Source organism: Drosophila innubila, chromosome X (genome assembly GCF_004354385.1).
Source record: "Drosophila innubila isolate TH190305 chromosome X, UK_Dinn_1.0, whole genome shotgun sequence".
In the NCBI taxonomy this organism is placed as follows: domain Eukaryota; kingdom Metazoa; phylum Arthropoda; class Insecta; order Diptera; family Drosophilidae; genus Drosophila; species Drosophila innubila.
Genome location: NC_047626.1, coordinates 5,704,701 through 5,728,611, shown reverse-complemented (window position 1 = coordinate 5,728,611; position 23,911 = coordinate 5,704,701). Strand labels below are relative to the sequence as shown.

The window sequence follows — 23,911 nt, the reverse complement described above, 5'->3', positions numbered from 1 at the left end:
AAAAAGTTGATCATCGATAACAAAGATTAGTTCGTTCATCATTTGATGTTGCCATTTGATGACAACAATATTGAGAGCTTTTTAAGGCTGCCTGATCTTACTTTTTTGGAATTCTTGTACCAAGCCTGCCAACCAGTTTTTGGTTGCGACATGACTCTTAAAACAAGTTGGCAGCACTGTAGCTACATTTTTATGTAATGTCACTCACTTTGTTGTCGTTTTACAAAGAAAAAATCGTGCTAGTAACCAAACCAAAGAACCAAGAATATTACTTTGTGCGCTGTGATGTGATATCCAATTAGAACAAATAATGAATTGTCATCAAATATTGAGCGGTGCCTGCAATGCAGGTGACCGGTGCTTCGCAATTGGCTCCGTGGAAGGCATACCTTTTACAGTAAGAATACGAATACGAGCGATTACGATTACTCGACTCTCTCTATAGCCAAGTTTTTTTTCCTCTACCATTTTTGTGTGTGTTTTGTTGTTGTTTTGTTATACATTTTCGTTTTTATCACGCATCTATATCATATTGTACGACCAACACATATGCACACGTACACATACAATTACAAATTTACAGTCATACATGCCTGTCTGTATATAATGTACATATGTATTTACTATGTACCCGTTTACGTTAGGTACTTAAGGGTACAACTAGTATGTACACATTTTCCAACACGGTTGTCATTTTTGTGGTTGTTGTTGCTGTTGTTGCAAATTCCAATTGGAATATCTAATTCCGATCAGCCAGCCATTGGGGGATTTTTAATGTTTTTATTTACATATTCGTACTTGTATATTTATGCATGCATGTGTGTGTGTGTGTGTTTGAGCACATATAAATAAATGTGATGCTTGGCTGTCACTGTCGCCGTCTGTCTGTCTGTTTGTCTGTGTGGTCAATTAAATCAAAAGCAAAAGGCAAATGATGAGTTTTGAGAACTTATTTGTTGCTTTTGTATTCTTTTTTGTTTTGTGTAGAACTCGATATCAATAACAATGAGCAAATTCGATAACTACGTGATGATGTTTAAACAATTTCCATAGTCGATTTGAAATCAATGTTTTAACATGTTTTGTGGGCTATTAATTTCATTTAAAGGTCAAGTGCCTGGCTGTAAACAAGCCTCTCACGTTGTTGTTGCCTTTACGCACTCGCACACACACACACACACTCGCACAGACACATGCTTTACATACATATAACATTCGATTGGTCAAATGGCCTTTGATGCCCTAAATTCGATAAACATACATACACACACACACACATGCACAAATTAGAGCTGGAAATGTTCGATTCTTTTGCAAATCGATGCGACACGATTTTAAATCGATTTTTAAGATAAAATGCTTTCATTTGTAATTTTGCAATTTTTTCTTACATATTTCGTGTAAGTTTAATTAATAATATGTGTGTATAAAAAAAGAAATTATTAAACACAAAAAAACAAAAAAACCAAATTTAATTAATATTTAATTTATTTTTTTTTTAAGAACAGTTGACTAGATATATAATAAAATTATAAAAAATATATAAAATTAAAGATTAATTATGTTCTGTGTATTCAAAATATGTTTGAGTACTAAAACCAAATCGATTTACGCAGATTATGATAATAATCGATTTAATTGATTAGAAATCGAATCGAGTCTCAGACCTAGCACAATATATATGTACATAAGGTAAAGTGCATGTATGTATGTATGTATGTGTGTGTTTATTATTTACTGCCTGCAGCCTGCAAATCCTAACTGCCAAAAAGAGATAAATTTTATATTTTGCCAGAGACGAACAAACGTCAATAACAAATAAATTATACACGGGCCATAAAATGCTGCAAAATTGTCGTGAGCACGCATTTATAATGTCTGTGTGTGTGTGTGTGTGCTGGCAGTGGGGGGAGGGTGAGGGGGAGGTCGGCATTGGAGTCGTTTATTTTTATAATCACATACATACATATCAAATATTAATTACTAACAGTCAACACCCCCCACCCCTTTTAAGCACCCAACCACCCACTAGCATTATGTGTGTATGTGTGTGTGCGTGTTTGCATTGATATTTGTTTACCGCTATATAGCGCCTGACGTCTGTTTAGAACTTATTAATGTATGTGCATAGGTATAAGTGTGTTTGTGTGTGTGTGTGTATATGTAATTTAGCAAAGTCACAAGCATAATTAACTGTTTCTGCTATGAAAACTTCAAATACAAAAGTGCTAAACAGCTACCACCCCCACAACCACCTCCACCCTCAACCACACCCCCAACCCCAACGTTTGGCAAAAAATTTCATTTAAAAAGCCAACAGCTGCCCTTAGTCTACATAATTACAGTAAGTCAAGCAATTGTTTTGACAGACAACAAAAATAATAGTTGTTTATTTTAAAATAGTAAAATAAATCAAGAATTTAAATAAATAAATAAATAAATAATAAATAACAAATTATAAATTATAAGTTGTCAAAACAGTTATCTGGCTAACTATATTTGTTTATTACTCTTTTTTTTTTTTAATTGTTTACCCTAATGGATCTGACTATTTATACTTTTTTTTTTTACCTATTCTCAGAACCATTAACAACTATAATAAACAGAAAATTAAATTCAAAAAATTTATTTTTCCCCCTAATAAAATATTGTAGTTTATAGCTTAGTCAAAACAACAGTAGATAAACAAGATTAAAGCCGTTCATTTAAGATAGATTTATTGTAACTTTTAAAGCAGCTATCTTAGCGAAAAAGTAAGAATTTATATATATACATTTACTTAGTGTCAACAATGAACAGTTGATTACAATTTAAATAATATTGTGCAAATTTGTTTAAATTAAAAAATTAATATTAAACTGGAATAAACATATCAACTTGCAATTTTAACTTAAAAGCTTTTTATAATTTAACTTTTTTAAAAAACCTATTGATTTATGTATTTACAAAAAGGCTGCAAACCTTCAAAATTTTGTTAATGGTTCGGTTCGAACCATAGAGCTAGACATGATACATGAGTGAGTGAGTGAATGAATGAATGTACAGGTCAAAGAATTTTATATATATACATAGATTGGTTTTTTAATTGCTGCAATTTATTGTTGGTGCGCCAATACTTTTTTAATTTACTGCATACGCTGTGACAATATTTTTGGTTTCAGTTAGTTTTTTTTTAAATTAAATTGTTCAATAAGATTAAAAAAATTATACATACAAAATAAATTAAATTATTTTAAATACCTTAAAGCAATAATATTAAAAAAAATATACATGCAAAATAAATTACATTGTATTGAATAACTTAAAGCATTAGGCTAAGAAGCTGCGTTTAAATAATTTTAATATCGCTTTTCGTTTAGTTGTTATGACTGCTTGTTGAAATTAGCTGTGAGACACTGTGTGCCTGTGTGTGTGTTTAGTATGTGTATGGGTGTGTGTGTGTGTGTATCTGCATTATATTCTGTAATGAGCTCTGTGTTGACATTGCCACCCATTGTGCATTTAACTAAATGCCATCATTTCAATTGTTGTATTAGCTCTACTTGCTCTACTCTTGAGTATATTTGCATTTAATATTTATAAACACGTTGCGACATATTCTATTTGCCAGCAGCAACAGCAACAAATGTAATTTGCACATAGACGTAGGTTGAACTTGAAAATAGACAAATATATATACACACATATGCCATAGCATTCAGAGTTTTGTCAGCGCAACAACTGTCCGCAGCGATATCATCGTCTTTGTAATCGCTTCACACTTGAGATGATAAACATATCACTAAAAGCGGACACTGAACAACAACAACAAGGGGAACAAAAAATACCTTCATACTTCTAGTTAAAACCCAATCAGGGCATGAGCAAGTTCAACTTAAAATATACCCTGTAGTCAGTTTATAATTCAGTAGAAGCTTTAACTTTTACTGTTTTAATTTAAGCGAATCTATCTAAATTATTTAGTTCTTAAAAAGTCTCTCAGCTACATCTATTACACAAAATTGCACGACTAACAGCATACCCCGTGGTCAGTGGAAAAATCAATAAATGCTTCTTTAAATTTTGGAGACACATATACATTTGCAAAACTAACAACATATTCACCTTGTAAGCAGCGTCAAATTCAGTAGATAATACTCTAAATTTCGGATTTACCATAATATACAAATTCTAATAAAATTCTCTAGTATTTATGAATTTATTTTCTTTTTAACTTCACTATATTCAATGTATTGTATAAAATTCCATGAAAATTGTTCAGTACCTGTAATTTCTATCTGATACTGTTAATATACCCTACAGTATTCAACTTACAAGGTATCAAAAATTATCACACAATTAGCATTTATTATGGATTCTTAGAATTTATTGTGGAAAATATCAAAAATCTGTAGCATTTACTTTTGTGCTTTTTTTGCTTGACTTTCTAAGCTTCCTTGTATGAAGTTTTAAAGTCTATAACTTTTGAACTGATTATGCTAAATTCTATGAAAATTCTCTAGTATCTACTTATGGTTTCCCCCAGTTCAATCTGTTACCTATACTTTCACAATTTTATTATACACCTGCTTTATTCAATTTACAAGGTATTAAAAATTATCGTAAAATTGGGCAAATTTCGCACACAAACATTTCATTCTCGTAGATAAGGTTGCTCTTGATAGGCAGCGATAGTCTATATATATATATATGCATATATACGACTAAAACTTTACCGTGCGATCCGGAATCAATTCAACATTTGAAAACTATATTAGATTTGGCACGCGTTGAAGCTCGTAATTGAGGGTTATTTAATAAATGTGACTCAGATAAGATATGTACATATGTGTTTTCCCCCGATTTAGTTGCTCTTTTGAGTATCCTGAACATGTGCCAACATTTTGTGCTCCATGGTCACTTGACAATAAATGAAATGCCTATAATTATGATGTTATGCTTCTAATAAACTTAAGAATAGATTACTTATACATAATTATATTATTAATCTCTGTCATCAGCTGTTAGGCAAATTTAAAAATGAATCCTCCATGGTCACTTTAATAATTCCTTATGTGGATTGGAAACTATATTATTATTATAAACTCTATTAAGTAAAAGAGTAAAAGACGGAGAAGGAGGCATCTCAGACCCCATAAAGTATATATATTCTTGATCAGCATCAACAGCCGAGTCGATTGAGTCATGTCCGTCTGTCTGTCCGACTGTCCGTCCGTCCGTGTGAGCGCCTAGATCTTAGAGACTAGAAGAGGTAGAAATACCAAATTTTTCACATAGATTTCTATAGACTCCACGCAGGTCAAGTTTGTTTTAAATTGTTGACACGCCCTCTCCACCACACCCACAGTTTTCGAGATAGTAAGTTTTTAATGGAAATTACCATTATCTATTAGCTCACTTAATCGCAGCAAGATCGGACAAGTAGAACAAGTAGAATTCAACACAAGCTCCTAAAAGTATGCAGTAGTTTTTATTCGGTAGTAATTTCTATAAAGTACTTTAATATATTTTGAAATAAGTAACGGGTATCCTATGGTCGGGATCTCGACTGTTTCCCTTTCCCGCTTGTTTTATTAAAAGCTATTATATTATACATCTTAAACTTTATTGACTAAGCTTTCCACCATGGTCACTTTATTGAATTATCATAATCCGAATCTCTTATTTCTCCACACTTCAACCCTATCAACTGTTTAATTGTTATTAACAATTTGTTAATCTTAAATCCATCTGCTGACTAACACTCTAATCACTTTTAATCCTCCACGGTCACATTATTTCTTAATCATAATCACATGTAGATAAGTTAATGTGACATTTACTGATAACGTTGAAATGTATTTTATTCGATTGATAGGCATATGCTGCCGGCTGCAATGTGGTCATCCTGGCGAGCACCTTCGAGCGCGTCCAGATCATTCCTGGCGCCAATCATGGCTATGTCAAGATATCGGCATTGGACTGCAGCACCGATACCGGAAAAATAGCCGCTGCCTATGAAAATAAGATATGCATTTTTGAGCCAACGCCGGTGATTGAATCGAGCAAGCATAATACACACTTTCTGGACTACAGGTGGGTAAATAGGGGATACAAATTGGAAGTGGAATAGAATTTGGATTGGAATTGTAACTACGAATTCTAAATTATTTATTGGGATTAAGATTGGAATTGAAGCTACGATTTCTAAACTATTTATTGGGATTGGGAAGGAAATTGAAACTACGATTTCTAAATTATTTATTGCTAGATACATTTCAAAATTGTTAATATATAGACAGATTTTGACCTAGACACACCGTTAAAGTGTTTTATATCGAATTATCCTAATAATAATAATATTTTCACCTAGTTAAACTCGGCTTTTTTTTTTGAAGATCGTTTAAGTTAACTAAATAGATTTTCATGTAAAATCAAAAACTCTACTCTAATTTGATTAAATCAGTTCTTGTCCATTACTGTTTTTAATTTTTACATACTTTATTGATGCCTTTTTCAAAACTTCAAGCTGTCATAACTTTGTCAAATCTTGACCGATTTTCTTGCTGAATATCAATTTTAACATTATTTGGTCATTATTTTAATTCTGCATTAAAGTTGGAAAAATGTTTTATTTTTGTTTCACTGTTTTTTTTTTCCATAATTTGCCACTGACGCTTTTTCTTAAAAGAAGTGAGTTGGGAAAACTCGATATTTTTAACTCGATGTATTATTTGCCCATTAATCGAAAACAATTTGTACAAATCGATTTTAAACTCGATACACAGTTTAGATTTACATTCAAATTATTATACATTATTCTACTGAATCCCAACCATATCGATTAAATATATAAAAATTTACATTATTAATTATTTTCAATAATTCTAATGAATCCCAACCATATCGATTAAGTATATAAAGATTTACATTACTAATTATTTTTAGGTATTCTACTGAATCCCGACCATATCGATTTAATATATAAAGATTTGCATTACTAATTATTTTAAATTATTATACTGAATCCCAACCATATCGATTAAATATATAAAAATTTACATTACTAATTATTTTTAATTAGCCTACTGAATTCCATCCATATCGACTAAATACATAAAGATTTATATTACTAATTATTTTCAATAATTCTACTGAATCCCATCCATATCGATTAAATATATAAAGATTTGCATTACTAATTATTTTCAATTATTCTACTGAATCCCAAACATATCGATTAAGTATATAAAGATTTACATTACTAATTATTTTCCATTCCCAACCAAATCGATTAAATATATAATGATTTGCATTACTAATTATTTGCAATTATTCTACTGAATCCCATATCGATAAAATATCGATTAAATAGATAAAGAAAGTTATGAATGTTTTTTTAAGTTGTTTAAGCAACGCAAATTTGTAATTTTGTGAGTTTTGAATGCATACTAATATTGAGTGTTTTTTTTTTGATTGATCTATAGATGGGTGCAGACAGGATCCTTTACGAGTCACTCGAATGTGGTGACATTGTCGTGGAATTTGGAGGGGACACGTCTGTTAACCGGTGGCACCAACATACAGCTCTGGAAGAGCAAATCGCCCACACATCAGCCGGAGGAGGAGCATACAGGTGAGCAGCAGCAGAGAGAGAGAGAGAAGGATGGAAAGAGAAAGATACAAATTAATTGTAATTGATTTTCAGGTGTTAAATTTGAAATTGGCGAGAGCAAAGAGACAAAGCAGTCAACAAATGCTCAAACGGATGATGTATCGACGTGGGAGAACATTTGGTCATGCCAGACGGCGATACCCATTTACCATATGGCATTTAGTCCCGATGGCACACTATTTGCCACCTGTGGACGCAACGATCGTCTAGTCAAGATCTGGTATGAGAATAAGCAGGTGCTCTTTCCCGCCAAAAGCAGTAGCAATAATGCCGGCACCGCAGCCGGATCAGGAGCAGCAACTGGAACAGGAACAGGAATCGGAGCAAATGCATCACATGATGCAACTGGTGGTGATTTAAATTTCACCTATGTGTACATAGCACATCCACGTGCCGTATCCAATATTGTGTGGCGCAAGACAAGCAAATATATGCCCAAAGGATCTGTTGCCAATATGCTGGTGACTTCGTGTTTGGATAACATTTGTCGCATTTGGATTGAGACAGTGCTGCCGGATGATGGCATGGTCAATATGACACAATATGATCCATTGGCCTCACAGAATCCCAAATTTCGTACGCATCGTCATAAGCATCGATTCATGCAACGTTTGAAGCATATGAAGACCTGTTTCCATCTACGTCGTCACATCAAGGCTGGTGCAGCGCATGCGCATGCAACTGCTCCAGGAGCAAGTGGCTCCATTGCTGGTGGCGCTGGCGGTGGTGGTGCTGGTGGTGCTGGTGGCAGTGGTAGCGGTGGTGGCAATAATCATGGTAATCCCGCCATGGGCAGCTCACCGGCTAGTTTTAGCAATTATCAGGGACCGATACCATCGTTACCATCGTCATGCAGTGTCCATGACTTTCATTCATATGGCTTTCATGGCTCTGGCGTGACACCAGGGATGCATTTCCATTTGGCGGCATCGATAAATGCCGAAACGGATATACCATTGGTGCCATCGATGCAAACATCGGATCCGAGCAATCAGAATGTCTTCATATTGCATTGGCTGAACAACAAGGAGATGCATTTCACCCTCCAAGCGGAGGCCATACTCCAGGAGCTAACCAAAAAGGTCATCGACGAGGAGAATGGCCAACATCATCATCACAATGCCCATGCGCCTGCCTCCACGGGCACCGGCACGGGTGTGGGTGCCGGCGTTGATCTGCCGGATGATGCAGTGCAGCAGCAGCATAAGAAATTTACACGCAACTCCAAGTCCGTATCGGTGGATGATAGCGGTGAGGAGTATAGCAAATATTCCCAACATACGGCGGCAACAAATGCCGGCATCCATTTGAATTCCATGTCGAATACGACATCACAGAACTCGTTGAATCATGATCAACAGAATCCCATAACACAACTTGTGGACTCACTGGACAATAAGATTGAATGTCTGCTGAGGGATTGGCATCAAAGTCCGGATTTATTATTTGCCATACATCCGGTTGATGGTAGCTATTTGATTTGGGTCATTGAGTGGCTGGATGACTATTATCCGGGCTCGTATCGACAGGCGCAGGTGTCGTTCTCCACCAGAATACCATCGGCATTCCCGCTGGGCGATGCCATGTCCATGTCCACGACCGTCAGTCTCTTCAATACGGGCACACATCCCTTGGCCTTTCGGGATATTGCCAATAATGTGCGGAGCAAGGATGAGTTCCACAAAACCGGCGGCAGTGATCAGAATTCGCTGAGAAGTGATCAGAATTCGGGACAACAGCATTTCGATAAACATGATGAGCACGACGAGGAAACCGATCAGGCGGATCAAGATGATGAGCATGATGAGGATCATGCGGCGGATCGTAGTGCAACAGCTGGCGGAGGAGCCAGCTCCAGTTCGCAGGATTCAGCTGGAGCCAATGCAACTGGAGCGGCATTGCCATTGAATGTCTCCCCATCGGTATCGATGGTAACGAAGCATTCAAATGGCACACTGAATCTTTGGCAGCTCACGTTCGCATTCAAGACCAAGTTCACCCAAGTATTAAGCATTGGCCATGTCAGCCGTGCATCCGGACATCGTTTCCGTGTGAATGACATCACCTGTCATCCGGTATTGCCGCTGCTCGTCTCCACATCACATCACAATCTACCCGACTCGGAGGTCAAGTCACCGATGTCACCATTTGAACAGCCGCTGGCGGGAAGCACAGGTGTGGGAATGGGCGGATCTGGAGCAGGTGGTGGTGGCTCCTCCTCCTCCACCACCAGCAGTAGCGATAAAGATGTATTTACACCCACTGGTTTCTGTTCCGAGTTGATATTGTGGCGTGTGGACGCGGTGGGTCCATTGTGTCACTCCGGTGGCGTTAGTGAGCTGGCCAGGATTAACTCACCGGAGATCTCGGCCTTTAGCAATGTGGCCTGGATACCCACGCTCTTGCCGAGCACCACATTGGGCAGCTATAGCAATTCCCCGTCCGCCTGCTTTGTGGCCAGCGATGGTGAGAATCTGCGGGTCTATCAAGCCGTCATTGATGCACGCACATTGCTGGCGGAGATCTCATGCTCGGAGAACTTGAATACGTTGCACAAATCGCATTCGCTGTCATCGATGATGTCCAATGCGTCATCCACATTGAAGGCACAACGTTCCGCGCTGCATGACAAGCTCAAAGTCGTCTCCCAACAGTCGACAGCACGTCCGGGTTGCATACTGCAATTGGATGCGATCTCGGATGCGAAACATGATTGGCAGAACACACAATTTCTGCATGTGTTCCAGGCACAATTGATAACGGGCGGACAACGTGCTGTCCATGTGGATATGCATGATCTGGAGGAGCCCAAGATGAACGCACTGCTCGAGACGGACATGGATGCCATTGTGGATCTGCAGCGGAATGTGGACTTTGAGGAACCCTTTTATATAGTCAACATCGAGAAGACATTGCGTGGCAGCACCATACACATGTGGCGCATTGTCATCAGCTCCAAGCAACAGAACTCATTCCTCTCCGAGACGGCCATGTATGTGCCGGATAGTAATCTCACGCAGGAGACGGACGAACAGCAGGAGCAGCAGCCACGTCGCATGTCCCAGGGTGCGGAAACCCTAACCGGAGCCGAGCAATTTGGTGGACCACAGGTGGAGGCGCCACATATATCGATAACCACCAAGAAGGTGTGCACCCAGGAGTTGCCACTACCCGAGGGTGTGGATGTCATACATGCCTCACCCGCCGCTGGCCATCTGAGCAGCTCGAGCATTTATCCCGCCTGCTTTGCGCCGTACATCATTGTGACCGCTTGCTCGGATTCGATATCGCGTTTCTGGAAATGTGAACCCGTTGGCACGGATGCGTATCATTGGTCCGAGTGGAAGATGTTGAGTCGCATCCAACAGTCCGCCATTGAGATACCCGGACAACCGTTGAACATAAGTGCCGCCTATTCCGGCCGGATTGCCTGTGCCTATAAATATGGCAAGAGTTTTACGCGTCCAAATCGCGGTGATCCCGACTCGCGTTATGTCAATCTCTGTGTGGCCATCTATGAGTGCGAGAGCTCCGGCGGCTCCGAGTGGGTGCTGGAGGATACCATACACCTGAAGAATGTGCATCTGCCCAGGATTAATATTGGACATGGCATCGATTTGAGCTATCTGCATGATAGTCGCCTGCTGGCCAAGAAGCAACGTCTCAATCAGGTGTTGCACACCTTTGCCCACGATCCGGAGAGTCGTTCCCCAAGAAGTGGTGAAACTACGCCGGAATTGACCACGGTTAAGCCAACGGCAAATGTGTCCGGACTGCTGACCGTGCCCAGTTTCAGCACATTGCAATCGCTGAGGAAGAGCATTGCGGAGAATGGCAATACGTGTCCACTGACCCAGAAGCATCTGGTGCAGCTGGATTGGGTGTCCAAGGAGGATGGTTCGCATATCCTAACCGTTGCCGTCGGCAGTAAAATACTGCTCTATACGCCCGTTAGCTCGGACATTGCCCAGGCCAATATCAAGGCCATGAAGGAATCACGTTCCGTCAATCGTCCCATTCTGCGCAAGGCGAGCTCCTTGGCCCAACCGAATTTTGTGGATGAGATACGTTGGATGAAATTGCGTCAGATTGATTTGCAAACGGCGGATGGTTTGCCGCCATTGCCCATGCAAATCTCTTGGGTGCGTGATGGCATCCTGGTGGTGGCCATGGACTCGGAAATGCATGTGTATTCCCAATGGAAGCCGCACTATGGTGCACACTTTATGTCTGTGGCCGGACTGGGTGAAGATGTGCCGGATACGCGTAATCTAAGGGATGAGGATTTGCGTTCCCTGGCCAATGAGTCCACACAGCTGCGCTTGAAGAATGTGGCTTCCATGCCACTGATTAGCAAGGTATCCACGGCCAATTTGCAGCTACTGAATCACGACAAGAAACGTCGCCTGGCGGCCAACAGCAGCATGGCCAATATGAATGGTGTACACCAGGATGGAGCAGGTGCTTTTGGCACTGAGACTGCTCCGGCCAATGATGATTATATGACGGACTTTGGACTGTTTCAAGCCTCCCGGATAGCGTGTCCCGTGCTGCCGCAGTATCATCCCAAGCAGCTGATGGAGCTGCTCAATTGTGGCAAGATCCGTTGGGTCAAGGCGATCCTAGCACATCTGGTGCGTTGCATGAGCGGCGGTGGCAGCGGTGGCAGTGCCAATTGTGGCATGCCACAAGATGATGATGGCAGCACCGGCGGCGGAGCTGGAGGCGGTGGTGCTCCTGGTTATGGTGCCAGGCAACGCAGCTGGTCAAGATCTAGAACCTTAAGCATTAGCTATACGGCGGATACAAGCAATATACAGGCGGAACATCGCGGCAGCACCACACAAATCCCCGAGGAACTCATGCTCGACTATGCGGAGATTAACTCGATTCCGCCGTTGCCACTGTGGGTGCTCCTCAATGCGGATCGCGAGCAGACGGGTGGCAAGGCGCCAAATGCCGCCGAGGGCGACAAGGATTACAATGAGCTCTTTGACATGCACAACTCGGATGACAATCTGGATGAGCTGCTCTGCGATGGCGAACAGAAGCGTCAGGAGCGTCGTCTGTCGCTGCCGGAGAAGCAATCGATATCGCACTTTGGACCCCGGCAGGGTCAACTGCTCTCCCGTCTGTTGACGCACACCCATCTGCCCGGACTGTCCTCGCTGGATCAGATGCATCTGTTGGCCTTGGCGGATACGGTGGCCACATGTAATACCGATTTCTCCGATAAATTTGCCGCTGATCTGGGCAAGAGTCAAGGTGTGAACAGGGGTGTCGACAGTGGTGTTGTTGCTGGCAAGGAGCAGGGCACCGATTCTCTAGATGATTGTGGTCTACGTTTTCTGCTCGCAATGAAGCATTTCACGTACTTGCTGCGTTGTCTGCCGCTCCAGCAACGGGCGCAATTCCAGCGCCAAGGCGTCGGCACCGCCAACATCGTTTGGGCCTATCACTCGGAGAGCGAGGAGGAGCTGCTGCATCTGATACCCAGCTACACCAAGGGCGACCTGCGTTGGGCCACTTTGCGGGATCTGGGCGTGGGTTATTGGCTGAAGAACATCAACACCTTGCGCCGATGCGTCGAGAAATTGGCCAAGTGTGCGTATCAGCTGAAACAGGATCCTCTGGATGCGGCCATCTATTATCTGGCGATGAAAAAGAAATCCCTGGTCTGGGGTCTGTTCCGCTCCAAGCGGGATGAGAAGATGACCACGTTCTTTGGCAACAATTTCAGTGAGGATCGCTGGCGTAAGGCGGCCCTAAAGAATGCCTTTGTGCTGCTGGGCAAACAGAGATTCGAGCATGCTGTCGCCTTCTTTCTGCTGGCCAATTCCCTCAACGATGCCATCGAGGTGTGCATGAATAAGCTGGAGGATTTCCAGCTGGCATTGATTATCGCACGTCTCTATGAGGGCGATGCCGAGGGCTGCTATTATCATCGCCTGCTCAATGATCACATTTTGGGCACGGATGTGGACACGGGTCGCTGTGATCTGACACGTGCCCATCCCGATCCCTTTTTGCGCTCCATGACGTATTGGAATTTGAAAAAGTATCAGGACAGCTTGAATACTTTGTTATTAAATGGTGTGGGCAATCTGCATAGCAGCTATCGGGAGGAGGATCTCTTACGGCCGGACTCGCCACATGCCACAAATCCGAATGTCTTCAATTTCTACATTTATTTGCGAACACATCCGCTGTTGATACGCCAGAATATAGCACTCTCCGCGCAGGAGAAACGCATGGCACATGTTGTACTCTCCGGGTTTAGTTATGCCGGAGAGACAAGGCATGTGACGGCGGAGGATAAGCAACTGCAGCTGGAGGATTCCATAACACCCATTGAACGGCAACTGTATTTTACCACGGCACATGGACACTTCAAATCCGGTTGTCCGGCCTTGGCGCTGGAGGTGCTCAACAAGCTGCCCATGAAGATAAGCGATAGTGATGGCACCACCACATCCAGCAATGCACCGGATACGGAACAGGCTGTGAACAAGGATGAGTTGATCAACTCCGGCATCATGGATCAATGGCAATCATCGTCGGAGCAATTCGATTGGAGTGCTCCGGTTGCCTCCAGCAGCGCCAATGAAGCCAAATTCGAAATCAAATGGGATGACGATGATGATGATGATGAGGAGAATGAGCAACTGGATGAGCTGGATAATGATGATGCCGATGCCGCACTGGGAACACCTCAACCAGGAGCTGCTGCTGCTGGCGCCAAATCCACCAATGGCGAGGTCAAAATGGATATTATGGCACAACAGTTGAAATTTGTTGCCTGCTTGAAGATCCTCATGGAGGAGCTGTCCACACTGGCCACAGGCTTCGAGGTCGATGGCGGCCAGTTGCGTTACCAGCTCTACATGTGGCTGGAGCGTGAGGTGGAGGCACTGAAGCAATTGTGCAACTATTGCAGCTCCGAGCAGACAAACGATCCCAATGATCCCGATGCCGCAGATGCCAAGGATAAGGATATGAATGCCAGCATCTATCCCAGCACCGAGAGGCCAACACTCCACGAGATCCTCATGCAGGACAAACAGGACTTTGAGGCCAAGGTGATGCGAGCCGCCAAACGAAAGCGTTGGCTCAAAGGTGAGTTACCAACTTCCGGAACCATCAATTGAGAAACTGCAATTGATAGAGGTACAGATATAGAAAGAGAGATTGATATATAGTATGGATATAGAAAGAGAGAAAGGAGATTGATATATAGTATAGATATAGAAAGAGAGAAAGAGAGATTGATATATAGTATAGATATAGAAAGAGAAAAAGAGAGATTGATATATAGTATAGATATAGATCAGCGTCTATTGTTTTTCCGTTCTGTTTTAATACGTGGCGCCAGAGAGGCGCACAAGCGCTCGAGTGCTTAATTTGTTATATTTTTTTTAACGTGGCATATATAAATATATAAAGCTAAATATACAAAAAATAAAAATAATTTATGACAATTGTAAGAAAAACATTCCAATGGATAAGAAATATAAAATTAAAAACCTCCCCATTGGAATTTTGAAAAGTTTCCTCTAGATCTGGATATTGATTTCGATGCTAAGGGTCCCCCCTTTGATATTTAGAAATTTTAAAAATTCAAATCCCAAGTTTTCACTTTTAATCAACTCCTTATATCGTAAATAGTATAAAACAACACTTTAAACTTGATGCTGAGACATTTTATTTTCTTGTAAAAAATCATGGGAAATTAGACAAAAATGTTGACTTGTAAAGTTGCTTGGTCTTAAATTTGACCAACTTCAAACGGCCATACCTTGATCAAAACTCAACCGATTTTTAAGCGGAATGTCATTATGAACATGCTTTGGTTATGACCATTTATTCTGCATTTAATTTTTGTTTATTTTTCACATTTCATTATTTCGACCATCATAGGCCATGGTTAGAGTTTGATGGTAAGGGTCCCCCCTTTGATATTTTTAAAATTTAAAATTTTAAATCGCAAGTTTTCACGTTTAATCAACTCCTTATATCATAATTAGTATATAACAACACTTTAAACTTGATTCTGAGATACTTCATATTTTTGTAAAAAATCATGGGAAATTGGACAAAAATTTTGACTTGTAAAGTTGCTAGGTCCAAGGTTTAACCAACTTCAAGCTTACATAACTTTGTCAAAACTCAACCGATTTTCTAGCGGAATGTCATTTTGTTAAAATTTTGACCTCTAAGTTCATTCTGCATTCAAAATTAATTAATTTTGTAAGAAAAATTATTTTCCTCTAAATCATGGGTTACATGCTAAGGGTCCCCCCTTTGATATTTTGAAAATTCAAAATTTTAAATCTCAAGTTTTTAGTTTTAATTGACTTCTTATATCATAATTAGTATATAACTACTCTTTAAACTTGATTCTGAGACACTTTATATTTTTGTAAAAAATCATGGGAAATTGGACAAAAATTTTGACTTGTAAAGTTGCTTAGTCCAAAGTTTGACCAACTTCAAGCATTCATAACTCTATCAAAGCCGAACCGATTTTCAAGCGGAATGTCATTTTGATCATGTATAGGTCTCTAATTTCATTCTGCATTCAAATTTTGTGAAATTCGTTAAAAATGTTTTTTCCTCTATATCTAGATATTGATTTCGATGCTAATAATTTGTAATTTTCCCGCTTTCAATTGATTTGTAGCGAACGAGACGCTGTTGCGAACACTGCTGAGCTACTGTTCGTTGCACGGAGCAAGTGGCGGAGGATTGGCCTCGGTGCGTATGGAGTTAGTATTATTGCTGCAGGAGCTGCAGCAGGAGAAGACGCAACAGCAGCTGCTGAGTCCGTTGCCGTTCCCAACGACGTTGCCACTGCTCAGTGCCTGTGTGGCTGGCAACAAGACGGTTATTGCCGATCCCATCAAGTATTTGCAATCCCAGACAGTGGACATGCTGCAGAGCATCATTAAACTGTTGCCATTCCCCGGACTTGAGTCGAGTGCATTGAGTGAGATCTTTGTGCTCAGGGATTTGGCTGTGGCACTGTCATCGTGCATCTATCAATCGCTATGCGATTCGGAGAGTTTTGTGGTCAATAATTCGACATTTAATGGTTATCCCAGTCCGGGTATTGAGAACATAGCCAAGATCAATTCATCGTTTGAATGCAGCTATTTGGTTGGCAGTCGCAATGCTTTTAATCGACGTCGCAAGTATTCAACGGATGAGCCGGCTGGCATCTGCACCACACCCTCCAAGTGGCCGGGAGTGACCAATTTGAGGGCGTTGTTGGCACGCGAAAAGGATGAGGATGTGCCCAAGTTGAATGTGCTGCTCTTGGAATCGTTTGTGTCCACCTATATGGCACTCTTCATTTACTCCCTGTCCACATGCGATAGTCGTTTGCTCTATCGCCTTAGTGGACACAATTTCACCAATGACACCTGGTCCACACTCTTTGGCGGCGGCATGAAGAAGCTGCTCATCAAGCCGGCAACCCAACCGCATGCAGCCCAGACCCAGGCACAGGCAGCACTCCAATCCGCTGGAGCAGGAGCCGCTGGTGAGGAGTCAGCGGATGAGAATAGTGTTTGGAATACGGTCACGTCCATAACGAAGCAACGCATGAAGCTCAACATGAAGATCCTGGGCAGCTTCAGTCAGAACAGCACGTCCAGCAACATGAAAGAGGATAAGCCCACATATAGGGAACAGTTTATGCCCCCAGAGACATCCATGCTCTCCTATTTCCTCACCAAACCAACAACCGCAGGTGAGTCGCAACTTTTTCTCACACAGATTGCAATAAATTAGACCGAAAATTAAACATTATCCTATATTAATCTTTAAGATTGTATTCTGAAATTTAAAATATATTCATCAAAATGATTTTAAACTCTTATTTTTCATCTAATAAGAGAAAAGTTGTTTTTACATTTTTATAATAATAAAATTTGATTTTTTTAGCAAAAATTTAAATTAGTTTAGTATTTCATACTTTTATTAGATACAATAAAAAAAAATTTAAATTAAAAATAAATTATCAAAAATTTAAATTAGATTGGTATTTCATACTTTTATTAGATACAATAAAAAAAAATTTTAATTAATTACAAATTATCAAAATCAAATAACTTAGTATATTTGGTATATTTCCATATTTTTCGTTCTTAATTCATTTAATAGTTTTCATTTTTATTATGAAAGTTACAAAAAGAAATTTATCAATTTTTTAAAAGGCAAATTTAAAATGCAAAATAAGAATAAATTTATTTTGTACTAAAAGATAAGATAAGATAAGATCTATTGTACCCCCTTTTGAGCTTAGAGCTCTTCCAAAAGAGTGAATAATTTATTGTTATTTAAAAATTGTTTAATTTATGTTAAGAAATAGCAGTTATTTTTATTTATTTGTAAATAATTTGTACTTTTTAGCTTATATTTTAAAAATGATTGCAAATTGTACGCATTCTGTTTTATTTCTCTTAATATTTTATTAAAAGAGTGGATACATTTATTTTTATGTTAAAATTGTTTAGTTTATATTAAGAAATTAGAGTTATTGTTATTTATTTTTGATAAGAGTCAGTTAATAATTTGTATTTGAAAAATAGTTATAATTGTTACGCTTTTTGTTTTATTTTACTTAATTGCACTTGAATAAATCTTGAACTGTTTCTTTTATTGATAGATTGCGATGATTATGACACAGATGATTCGCATGAATCGGATGGCGAGGAGGAGGAGGATGACGATGATGATGTGAATGTGAGTCGCTCACAATTGAAATCCAAAGACAATACGGAGCATGCCAATCCCATGTCATACTCGTGGAGCATACTCCGTCTGGCGCTCATCAAGAATAGCACACATAAAATCCAAGAGTTTGTCAAAGTGGCCGGCATCGAGTTGCAGGGTGAGTTCAACACAGGCATACCCAGTCAATCCAAACTTATTTATTACCCTCTTCCTATTTAGATCTGCCCGTGATTAGTCCGTTGTCGCATGAGGTGCTGCGCACCTTGAATCGCTGGCAGGAGTTTGCCTTGAACGATTTAATTGGCCGTGGTCCACCGTCACGGCATTATATACCCGGTTGTTATGCGGAGAGTGGTATTAATGGCCTTGCCATACACAAATATCGTTCGCTCTTGAACAAGGATAATACACCGTTCATATCGGGCTCGGCAGCGGGTCCGATACGTCGACTGTGGAATTATCTGGTGCGCCAGGAGCCCACACAGGAGGTGTTCATCAAGAGCATCTTCGGGAAGAGCACGGAGTCAACCACACGCAGCTCACATCACACGCATCAGCACGACAACGAGACCGATGAAGGTCGGTATTCCATTTTCATTCTTATTTGTTGTTGCAACTGAATTCGTTTTTAATTTGGAACCATTTTTTTTTTTCGATAATTTCAAAGTAGTATTTTTTGCACAATTAATTAGTGTAACATGCATTTTAGTAATACCATTTAACTTCATTACTTTTACAACAACAAACCACATATTTTATAGTTTTAAATTTTAATTATTTTTGGTTTTTGGACATTTTGCACAATTTTTTCTTATTTTTAATTTTTAAAATTTAACCAGCAAAGCAGTTGTGCACTGCTTGACAGCGTTAACATGCACTGCTTTGCACGACAACTGCAGTGGCAGCGACTGCTGCTAAAAGTGCACTGCTTTGGCTGTTAACAGTGCTCTGTTACGCTGTTAATGCCACAACTGCTTGCTGAAGCAATGTAAATATGTATGTATGTACAATTTATGTATATTTAATTGCAATTCAAACTAGTTGCCAATTGTATTATGTATAATTGATAAGCAAATAACAAAAATTGTAGTAAAAGAAAAAAAAAAACAGTAGTAGCACATGCACACAATAAAACCAACACACACACACTTTATACAAACTACTACTTATACACAAACACAAACATGCACAACAACAGCAACAACAACAACAAGTTAACATTAACATAGCATACACAGAGTATAAGATTAGGCTAAGAAAAGTATAAGAATAAAGTATTCGATGCCTGCGACAGCGAAACTAATGGAATTTATTTAATTTATGCTGCACAAAAATTCACACATACACATTTATTAATTTGGCCACAATTACACAAATAATAAATTGCAAACATTTTAACACTTCATACAAAACATACACACGCACTAACAAAATAAGAATAACATATGTTAAAAATTGTAGTATGGAACAGAATCAGCATGCTAATGATTGCCATCTCTTTCTATCTGGTGCATATTTTCACTTCCCTCTCTCTCTCTCTCTCTCGCTCTCTATCAATATTGCTATCTCTGTCTCTGTCTGTCTTTTGTTTCGTAGGTCAATCGCATTCGACAAGCGAGAACACAGATCATATAAGGATCATTCACAAGGATCATGAATCGATATTCACATTCTGTTTGAAGAACAACAGCTCATCGATGATCGCATTTGCCAATCCGCGAGAGATTCAGGAGTTTGATATCTCACTGCTCTTGGAATCGCCCAATTGGTATGAGGATGAGTGCGATTATGATATGATGAATCTGTCCAAGGATGCCGACACAAACAGTTCCGCCTTCCTCATTATCCAGTCGCAGGAGCAGTGAGTTCCCTATCTCCATTTTCCCTGCTCTCGAGGAACAAATTGTAACTTTTTTTTTATAATTTTTTAGGGCTCAATTTGGTCCAGGAACAGGAACGTACAGTGAAGCCAGTGCAAGCACGCAGAGCGCCTCACAGTCTGGACGTGGCACTTCCATGGTGAGTTTACAATCCAATCTTCTCGAGAATTCTTCATTTAGTTCAGTCAATGCAAGCAGGAGTTTTGAGTTTTTAAAATGATCAGTTTAAATGGTGATATACTTTTTTGAATTAAACATCCTACAAATTTTTTTATAAAAATATTTTTACGAGTTTAAAAAAATTAACTGGTTGATTGGAAAAAATACTATGTATGTACTATATTTGCATGAGGCATTCCTAAAAGGAATACAGCTTTAATTTTTAATATTTATTTTACAAGCGATTTTGAAACGATTTTGAATGACTCTTAATAGACTTAAATAATATATTAATTAATTAATAGAAATGATCTATAAACCACAAAACAAATTTAACCCAAAATGTATATTCCTATTTCTTATTAAAACAACTTTTTTTTACAACAGGATCTTTTTTTTAAAAGGTTTATATGAGTGGCTTGTATAGAATGCTTACTGTAATTTGATGTTAAAGATTTATTTAAAAATGATCTGTCTAGATGAAAAAAAGAGAAAAAAAATCAGATATATAGAACTTTTTTTTGAGGTATTCTGGAAAGAAATAAATTTTTATTTTCGAATATTTTTACAAGCTTAAAAAAATATCTGCTTGAATGAAAAAATGAGATAAACATACTATATTTTGATAAAAAAACACATACTATATTTTGATAAAAAAAAAGCACATACTATATTTGAATAAGGCATCCTGATAAAGACAGAATTTTTATTTCAAAAATGTAATCTATTTTTTAAATTCAATTTTAATCTAAATAAACAATAATATGAAATAGTATTTTAATTTCAATTTCTTTTTTTCCCAAACTTTTTTTAATCAAAATGTATGAAAAAATATTATTTTACAAAGCAATTTTTGGAACACAAATTTTGAAATATAAGCTGAATGCGAAATTTTTTTGAACCATTTCAAAATTTCAAAGCATTTGAATGAACCTTCCTATATGTAGCATCACATGAGCTAAGAGATGCAAAAATAAGAAATTGTGATAAGCAAATAATTTTTGTTATATTAAAAATAAAAATCATCCTATTTACTATAATAATAAATAAAAAATATTTTATACTTTTTGCAGGTATTGCGCCACAAGGTGGACAATGTGAAGCGGATGAGCGCACATCCTTTGATGCCATTGTATTTGACTGGTGGCCAGGATGGCTCTGTCCAGATCTGGGAATGGGGACATCAGCAGCCGGTTTGCTCTCCCCGCACCTCGGGCACCTTCGCCAAGGTGACACGTTGTCGCTTCTCCGAGCAGGGCAACAAATTCGGTGTCGGCGATGGCGATGGCAATTTGAGTCTCTGGCAGGCGGGCATCGCATCCCAAAACAATCGACCCTTCATTGTGAGTATGCGCATTTTAAAGATGCTCTATCAGTTGTAATTCTTGTTATCTCTATCTTTTATCTTGCTTTTTTCTAGACGTACCAGTGCCACAATAAAGCGCTCTCCGATTTCGTATTCCTCGGCTCTTGCAGTTTGCTGGCAAGCGGTAAAATTACAGATACTCTTGAGTCCTTGTTGACTAGTTTAATTTATGTATTTCATTTATTTCTGCAGCTGGCCAAAGTTCCGAGAACAAGAACATCAACATTTGGGACACACTGTTGCCGCATAAAAAGTCCTGTGTGTCCGGTGAGTGTTAAACATTAAATAAACAACAGAAACCCATCAGATATTTACCCATTTTTTTAATTCAGTTTTAAATTATATAAAAGGATAGTTTAGTACAAATGTTTTGATCACTCAAAGCTGTGAAATAGATCGTTTTAATGTAGAATGAAGTATCAGTAATGAAAATGAAAAAATTTATTGATTAAAAGCTAAGGAAAGCAAAGGGAAATTTACATTTCTTAATTATTTATTATTTTTTTTTTTTGAAAAGTTCCTATGAGGAAATGAACAAATTTTTAAATGAATAGTACACGAAATATTTTTTAGAGACAGAGGAGAAATATTTAATTAAATAAAAGTACATATACAGTGACTTTCAGCTTATATGACTCACTACTCTTACACATGACAAACTATAAATGAATTACTCTTTTTATGGTAAGGAAATATAAATAGATTTGTTTATTATTGTTTTAACTTGAGCCAAATAATTTTTATTTTATTTTATTTTTTTAATATATTTCGTCTCAATTAGCAATAAAAACGTAACATAGCTAAAGTTGTAAGCTGAGAGTCACTGTATATATAGCAAATATAACTTTATTTCAAAATAATAAATATCAACTATTTAATAAAATATATATTTAAAGTTGCAAAGAAATTCCCATGCATTAGATATATTATAATATATTAAACTAACTAAAAGCGAGTTGTAGAAGGCAAAAAATACAAGTTAATCATTGCTAGAATCTTCTCAGCAGAGTAGTTAATTCTCAAGAGTCTATAGTAATTTGTTATAATTGGTTTTTGTGTGTTTTTGCAGCATTCACCTGTCATGATCAGGGCTCCTCCTGTTTGGTATTTGCACCACAGCATCAGGTGCTCATCTCATGTGGCAAACGCGGCGATGTCTGTGTCTTTGATGTGCGTCAACGCACGCTCCGACATCGCTATCAGGTGAGTCCATTGTAATCACTTTAACTTATTAATATAACTAACTAATAATACATTTTATAGGCACACGATAGCACCATCAAGTGCATTGCACTCGATCCACATGAGGAATTCTTTGTCACCGGTTCCATTGAGGGCGACATTAAGGTACATGTATAATAAATAACAATTATTGTAGAGTATCATTTAAATAATACGTTTGTTTACTTCACAGATTTGGGATATGAATCAATTTATGCTAATCAATACGTTCCCCCATGAGCATGCCAAGAATGGTTTCTTCAAGCACACTGGCCAAGGTGTTAGCCAGGTTTATGTGGATCCCTTTGGTCGTCTCTTCTCCTGCGGCTCCGACGGTTGCATGAAAGTCCGTCTGCTTGTCGAGAAGGATAATATTGTTCACTCCGTGTATTAAAACAACAAAACAACAAAAACCAACAACATTATATATTGTAATTAATTAATTAATTATGTGTCCAAGTCCAAGTCCATGTCCATGTCCATATAATCGTGTCCGTGTCGCTTTGCGACTTCTGTTTGTCAAACTTTAATTCTTATTATATTATATATGTAAATTGTATGTGTCTGCGTGTGCAAGAGTGTGAGTGTGTGTGTGTATTTTATTACTCTATTTTTTTTTGTTTGTTAAACGTTGATTATTATATTTCATTATTATATACATACATACAATATATATATATATGTACATGCATATATATTTTTAAATATTTTTTTTCTCGCTGTTTTGTCGCCTTGCGTCGACTTTTCCAACCACCACAAAAACAAAAACAACAACAACAACAAACAAACAACCAACAACTAATTAAACGAATTAATAAAATGAATTCGTTTATATTCTATGAGTATTTCCTAAACAGACTATATACATATACTACTTATATAATTACTACTTAT

At 38.4% G+C, this 23,911-nt stretch overlaps 1 protein-coding gene across 1 annotated transcript; it reads left to right on the top strand.

The window, feature by feature from the left end:
- The first annotated feature begins 139 nt into the window (after positions 1-139).
- Positions 140-23,442, top strand: LOC117794171 (dmX-like protein 2). Its single transcript, XM_034634690.1, has 15 exons — positions 140-397; positions 5,858-6,075; positions 7,467-7,615; positions 7,688-14,770; positions 16,335-17,405; positions 18,324-18,548; positions 18,611-18,970; positions 19,988-20,252; positions 20,323-20,410; positions 21,504-21,773; positions 21,851-21,920; positions 21,989-22,063; positions 22,866-22,999; positions 23,060-23,143; positions 23,211-23,442. The coding sequence occupies exons 1-15, from the start codon at positions 311-313 to the stop codon at positions 23,409-23,411; spliced, it is 10,380 nt and encodes a 3,459-aa protein (XP_034490581.1). The 5' UTR covers positions 140-310; the 3' UTR covers positions 23,412-23,442.
- The last annotated feature ends 469 nt before the right edge of the window (positions 23,443-23,911 follow it).

Bases quoted from the DNA above. Each gene is read 5' to 3' on its own strand.
- LOC117794171 (XM_034634690.1), top strand. From the start codon at position 311: ATGAATTGTCATCAAATATTGAGCGGTGCCTGCAATGCAGGTGACCGG. The intron at 398-5,857 runs GTAAGAATACGA...TTCGATTGATAG, and splicing joins TGGAAGGCATACCTTTTACA to GCATATGCTGCCGGCTGCAA. The intron at 23,000-23,059 runs GTGAGTCCATTG...TACATTTTATAG, and splicing joins CGCTCCGACATCGCTATCAG to GCACACGATAGCACCATCAA.